Below are 7,402 nucleotides of genomic sequence, written 5' to 3'. Positions count from 1 at the left end.
TTTTTTTCGTTTGATTTGGGGATGAAATACGATCTAGACTTGTTCCTGACTTGCACCATGATGTTGAGTTGAGCTGCAGAGTTAAAATCGTATTGTTGATGCTCTTTTACTGGCTACTCTCAGACTTCATTGAACAAGGCTGTGAAATTTATTTTTTCTTCTTCTCTTTTTCCTTCAGGTGGCCATAAAAATAATTGATAAGACACAACTTAATCCTACCAGCCTTCAAAAGGTAAACATTTCAGGATTACTGCTGAGCTATAAAAATCCGCTCCCCCTCGTTCTCAGTCTCCCTATCCTTTTCTCTTTTACTGGTTTAAGGACAAGAGTGTGCGAGAATGGAATCCCCTTTTGTCCTTCCAGAGCAAATTAAACATTAACCACATATGTAGATAGCAGCATTACTGTATTTCTTTGCAAGGGATGGTTGCCTTTGGACTGCTTGTTTTATTGCCTATTTTTTAAATCCCCGTTGTTATCTTTTTGATTTGACATTAGTTGACACATTCGTTTTCATCAGCACAAGATGCAAACCAAAAATCAAAGGGACTTCTGTTCAGAGTGGTGCATGATGGGAGAGCAGTAGCTGATAGAGGAACCCTCAGTGGACTTGGATTTCAGAGGCAGCTAATAATAGCAGGAGCCGAGAAATCAGAATGAGAGGCTCGAATAATAACTACACATATGCAGAGTGGAAAGCAGAGCGCTTAGAAGGGACTCTTTGCTTAGCTTGGGTCTTCTGGAGTTTGTCATTTCTGATGTCATATTTCGTGCCAAAAAAAAATTGTGACCTTTGTGCATTTTTTTTCATCTGGGTGGACCATATAGATCGCATTGTCACATTGAGGCCAATGTGAGGTGTTGATGTTCTCTTCCGCTGGCTGCCCTTTTCCCTATAATTAGCTGGCACTTGTTTTTCCAGGCCATTGATTTAGGCCGTTTTCCATTTGCGAGCCGATTGACAGCCCTTGGCTTAGGTTGTGTCTCAGGAGGGAAGGTGGTGATCGGTTTGGTGCATAAGGGGAAAGACTGAGTGTGACTGAGCCCCAGTGCAGCCCACTGCGACTCCCAGTATGTATTTCCAATTAAGATGTCATGTCCTCAATAACCTGAGGTTGATTAATGAAGGTCTGTTGGTTAGTATTGAAAATCATCTGTCCTTGTTTGGTTTGCTTTACATTGAGTTTTTAATTGAAGGCATGAAAGGAGTAACTCATTTGCAAAATTTCCTTTAAAGTAATGGTGGAAAAGAAAATTTAGACAATATGGGTTAGCAAATGAATTGTTAGATGTCTTTTTAAAGTGACTGAATGTTATGGCTAATACAGATGTATATGTATCTCTCGATCTGTCTATCTTTCTATACTGTATATTAAATAATGACAAATGTATTTTAAAAGTGTGGAAATTAAATTAACATTCAGACAAGTTTTACTCCAAAATCATTAAAAATATTATCAAATGAACACAAAAGGTGGGAATGTCTGTTACTTTTTTTTTTTTCCTGGTTGATATGACAGCCTACTACTAATTTTAAATATGGCTGGGTATTTAATAATATACACTACTGTTCAAATTTTTTTTTTTTTAAAGAAATTAGTACCTTCATTCCGAAAGGACACACTGAATTGCTCAAAAGTGACAGTAAAGCCATTTATAATGTTATGTTAAAATATTTCCTTTTTAAATAAATGCTGTTCTTTTGAAATCTATTCATCGAACAATGCTGAAAATAGTATCATGGTTTTCATGAAAATATGACACCACAAAACTGTTTTCAACATTGATAATAAGAAATGTTTCTTGATCTCCAAATCAGCATATTAGTATGATTTCTGAAGAATCATGTGACACTGAAGACTGGAGTAATGATGCTGAAAATTCAGCTTTGCATCAAAGTAATAAATTACATTTTACAATATATACAATTGTGAATTGCAATAATATTTCACTGTATTACTGTTTTTTTACTGTATTTTTGATCAAAGAAAATGCAGCCTTAAGTGAGAATAAGAGACTTTTTTCAAAAACATTTAAAATCTTACCGACCTCAAGACTTTTGTGTATGTTTTAAGCCTACGCGACCATAAATAATATGACCAGTTTATTCTAAATGCCATGATTAATGTTAGTTCAAATGTCGACATTTGATGTCTAATTATTTTAGTATTGTTCAAGCATAGTACAGCCCTTCATTTGTATTATTTTTTTGTCTCGACCTCTGCAAAGATACCTCTGTCCATAACTCATGTCAATGACAGTGTGTAATGACTGCTCGTCTGTACTTCATAGTCCTGGACAGGAGGCTGAGTCATTTTCACCGCTGATTCAGAACCTGCAGCCGTTACTCACTTTCACTGCTTGACATTTCAGAGCTCTGATATCTCATGTCTGATCTTTTATATTATTAAGGTAAAAGAGGATGTTAGGGTATTGGTATCCAAATGGGTAACATGCTACACTGCAAATATAAAGGTTGCAATAGGTGCAGTTGAAGAACTGAGTCCTTAGAGACTTTCCTTGCAAGTCGTTTTGGATAAAAACCTCAGCTAAATTACAAGTAACAAGGTAGATGCACTCCCCCTCACTTGCTTTCTGTAGAGACCAGGGTTTCTCAAGCAAAACTGGGTCACAGATTGACTGGAAGAACTTGTTCAGTTCTGGTTTCAGCTTTATCTTTCTATCTTATCCTATTTTTCACTTAAGCATTAGATTCAGTATCAGGTGCAAAAACAAGCTTTTATAATGGCAGTTTATATGTGCTGGGATCTTTGGCGAAGGTCTTGAGTGTTGCTTGTTGTGTAAGTGGATTGTTGTTTTCTTCTCTGGACTTTCTAATGAGACCCACATGTGGGAGTGAATGGGAAGCGATGACCCCGTTTGGTAATAATATCGTCAGTAGTGGACGTCAGTGGAGGAACGGCCCAGACAATGGCTTGGATGGCAGTGCTAGAGTTTATCTAAACGTCTGACCCATATTGACGTAGTCCATATTAGGGCTGGGCATCGTTAAAATTTTTTCCTTGACTTCGATACCGGTTCCTGAACGATACTTTTTTCGATACCAATTTTATGAAATCCATTTGAACAAGATTACGTTATCTAAAAAAAAAACTTTGGTTTTATTTTTCAGCTTGTTGATGTTTATACAAACTCAAAGACTCGTCTCCTGAGCCACTGCACAAAGGAACAAAATGTAACCAACAGAATAAATCAGTGCAAATAGTTTTAATAAAGCTCAAATAGTCTTCAGTTTGCACATCTGTTAGGCTACATTTACACTAGTTTTAAAATGCATAGCTGAGACAGAATAATGATTTCTATTTATTTTCCACCGATTTACTGATGAGCGTTAGCAGCTTCCAGCGCTGTCTGCTTGTGTTCTCTCTTCCATGATCGCTGCTCTGACTCCGAGTCAGAGGTAATAACATTTAATTTCAGCAACAATACATGGCCAAAACACACATTAGACGGCAATCGGAAGTTATTACAAACACTCGATGGTGGTTTAAAGTGAGTTTTGAGTAAAAGCGGAATATAAAAGCCACATCTCTGAGTGTAACCGGTGTTAACTAGTTGGTGTGTTCGACTTGGCACGGACCGACTGTGCAGACCGGTTGGTGTATTACAGTACCACGAGAGCTAAGAGAGCAGACTGCTCCGTGCGCTTTCGAATCGCTCTTGCGAATGATCGATCTGCAGGGCGCACCTCTTCTAGTCGAACACACCGGCTAGTGCTGCAGGCTTATTGGCTCACTGACGACTGATGAGATTAACCCCTTAGGTATCAAAATTTGGTACCGAACGACGAGACGTTTTTCGATACTCAATGGTATCGAGGCAATTCGATCGGTGCCTAAAAAGTATCGAACTCGATACCCAGCCCTAGCCCATATCAGTCCCCACACGTCATATTAATACTATATAGATTAGGTTGTCATTTACTTGCCCTCATAAACCTGTATGACTTAATTTTTTCTGAGGAATACAAAAGAAGATATATTAGAAAAAACTGCCTGTCTGTACAGTGAAAGTCAATGGGGTCCAATGTTGTTTTAGATTTCAGCGTTCCTCGAATTGTTTTCTTTTGTGTTCCACAGAAGACAAAGTCCGTCATACAGGTTTGGAACAGCATGAGGGTATGAATGTGATGACAGAAGATCTTTCGTTTTTGGATGGACTGTACCTTTAATTATGTTTCTGGTTGTTTTCAGGAGTTTTTAACTGTTCATTTGAGACCGTATCAAATCACAATTAGAGTTTTGTGGTTTTTAGTTCGTATTTGTTTGTTTTCAAGTCATCTGTATGCTACTGTACTTCTAAATGTTGACAAAATTACCTTTTATATGCAAATAAGATGTATAGTCTTTCTTTTCTGGGACAACTGACCAAAAATATTGATGATGCACCTTGGTAACGTATTCATATCTAGCATCTTATTCCACACCATTATTATTATTAATAGTAGTAGTAATATAAATTGCTATTTATTTATTTGGAGGGGGACATATATACACATTTTCTAGCATTTATGTAGCAATTCCTCGAATTGTTTTCTTTTGTGTTCCACAGAAGACAAAGTCCGTCATACAGGTTTGGAACAGCATGAGGGTATGAATGTGATGACAGAAGATCTTTCGTTTTTGGATGGACTGTACCTTTAATTATGTTTCTGGTTGTTTTCAGGAGTTTTTAACTGTTAATTTGAGACCGTATCAAATCACAATTAGAGTTTTGTGGTTTTTAGTTTGTATTTGTTTGTTTTCAAGTCATCTGTATGCTACTGTACTTCTAAATGTTGACAAAATTACCTTTTATATGCAAATAAGATGTATAGTCTTTCTTTTCTGGGACAACTGACCAAAAATATTGATGATGCACCTTGGTAACGTATTCATATCTAGCATCTTATTCCACACCATTATTATTATTAATAGTAGTAGTAATATAAATTGCTATTTATTTATTTGGAGGGGGACATATATACACATTTTCTAGCATTTATGTAGCAACTAATACCATACTATAATTATTATGATTGTTGTTGTTATAAATGAATGTATTTATTTATTTACTTTTTTTGGAGGGGGAGGTATAGACATTTTCTCACATTTATCTAGCAACTAATTAGGGATGTAACAGTAGGAAAATTTCTTATCACAATTATAGTGACCAAAATGATCACGCTTATCAGTATTATCACGGTATTGTTAAAATGTGCTGGGAATGTTCAAAAAGTACTAACACACAAATCATTTCACCAAGTTTTACATTTAAAATCAACAAACAACAAATAAAATGAGTTTTAGTTTGCATAACTAAAACAATAACATTGCCAATGATGTCCGGATTTTAAATGACAACATGACTGACAACAGTTTATCTAATAGCATGTTCAAATATCTAATGTAAATGTTCAAATAAAGCTTTGAAAAAGTTTCATAAATGGTTAACCTCACATTTCAGCTTTTAAATAAAGAAAAGTCAAAATGATAATTGATTAATAAATGATTATATGTATTTATCTGCTCCATAAATAATACTAGATACCTCATTGTTTAAATGTGTAGAATCCACATAAGCTTGTTTTTCATCAACCGGTCAAAATTTACAGCAGGGCATGCTAATTCGGTCCGTTTTTTGATCTACACACCTTTCACTTTTTAAGACTAAAACAAAAGATGGCTTCATTGTTATTCTTAATTAAAAAGCATAACAACAATAAAACAGTAAGATACGATGACAAACTAACTTATAAAACTTTTATTAACAAAAATGAATAAGACGAGGCATGGCACACACCACATGCTGTATTATATACCGACTAATAAATTACAGAACGTTTAGCAAACACTGAGGAATCAAATAAATAAAAAAGAGAGCCTAGCATAATCCATAGCATAACGTAGGGCTGGACGATATGGCCTAAATTTATATCACGATATATTTATTAATTTCGGTCGATACGATATAATTCCGATATTGATATGAAGACTTATTTAAAAAAAGCCTCGTAAAAACTGCCAAGAACGCCCACAACAGATGTCTGTGCATACAAACTTATGAAAAATGAAATGAAAATGAAATGAAATAAAAATGAATTTTTATTGTTTTTAAAGAATTCTCTTCTGCTCACCAAGCCTGCATTTATTTGATCCAAAGTACAGCAAAAACAGTAACATTTTGAAATATTTTTACTATTTAAAATAACTGTTTTCTATTTTAAAATGCATTTCATTCCTGTGATTTCAAAGATATATTTTTAGCATCATTACTCCAGTCACGTGATCTTTCAGAAATCATTCTAATATTCTGATTTGCTGCTCAAAAATAATTTATTATGTTGAAAACAGTGGATTTTTTTCAGGTTTCTTTGATGAATGCTTTCAGTTTCGTTTGCCGTTTGATGTTTCTCACATGCAATAGAAATGCAGCGCTTATGAGTTAAACAATGCGGTGGTCGCACCAAAATTTAGTCACACCGGCAGAAAAAATTATCGCAAAATGCGCCCATTTGGTCGCACACTGGAGCCCTGTGCAGTACCGTATTTATTTATCCTCATTTGTTCAAATCGCGGTAATCGAATACGGTTATAGTGATAATTAAAATATGAAACGGTAATACTAACCGTGGGGTGTTTTATCACGATTTATCGTCAAACCGGTAATCGTTACATCCCCACAACTAATACAACACTATTATTATTATCTCGCATCAGATTCAAGGTACTGATGCTTGCCTACGAGACAACCACTGGTGCTGCATCAATATACCTAAACTCGCTTGTTCAGACCTACGCGCCCTCCAGAAGCTTGCGTTCTGCATATGATCGACGCCTCGTGGTGCCATCCCAAAGAGGCACAAAATCCCTCTCACTGACCTTTTCCTGGACTGTTCCCAGCTGGTGGAACGACCTGCCTGTCTCAATCCGAGCAGCTGAGTCTTTAGCCATTTTCAAAAAACATCTAAAGACACATCTTTTTCGCCATCACCTGACCACTTAATACTAGCACTTACCTATTCTATTCTATTCTATTCTATTCTATTCTATTCTATTCTATTCGTTTTGGTCTAATTAAAAAAACACCTTGCTATGTGCACTGTGCTAGACTAACTGAGACATGTCACAGCACTTGTATATTGTTGCTCTCTCATTGGTCTGATTGCTTCTACTTTGTCACTTTGGATAAAAGCGTCTGTTAAATTACTAAATGTAAATGTATTATTGTTTGTAGTTTTGGTGTTATAAAATTATTTATGCATTCGTAAAATTTTTTTCATCTATTTATTTATTTGGGGGGGATGTATACAAATTTTCTAGCATTTATCTCGCAACTAATACCACATAATTAATTATATATATATATATATATATATATATATATATACATATACACGTAC

At 35.3% G+C, this 7,402-nt stretch overlaps 1 protein-coding gene across 1 annotated transcript in view; it reads left to right on the top strand.

Annotated features, from left to right (window-relative positions):
• LOC107603074 (MAP/microtubule affinity-regulating kinase 3-like) overlaps positions 1–7,402 on the top strand; it is a 70,824-nt gene that overhangs the window by 6,732 nt on the left and 56,690 nt on the right. Inside the window, exon 3 of the mRNA XM_016295771.1 lies at positions 179–232. Within this exon, the coding sequence (XP_016151257.1) occupies positions 179–232 (54 nt within the window). The remainder of the gene's footprint in view (positions 1–178; positions 233–7,402) is intronic.

The sequence above is a fragment of the Sinocyclocheilus grahami genome, unplaced genomic scaffold (genome assembly GCF_001515645.1).
Source record: "Sinocyclocheilus grahami isolate Dianchi unplaced genomic scaffold, SAMN03320097.WGS_v1.1 scaffold340.1, whole genome shotgun sequence".
NCBI classification, from domain to species: domain Eukaryota; kingdom Metazoa; phylum Chordata; class Actinopteri; order Cypriniformes; family Cyprinidae; genus Sinocyclocheilus; species Sinocyclocheilus grahami.
This window is presented reverse-complemented; position numbering and strand designations above follow the sequence as displayed.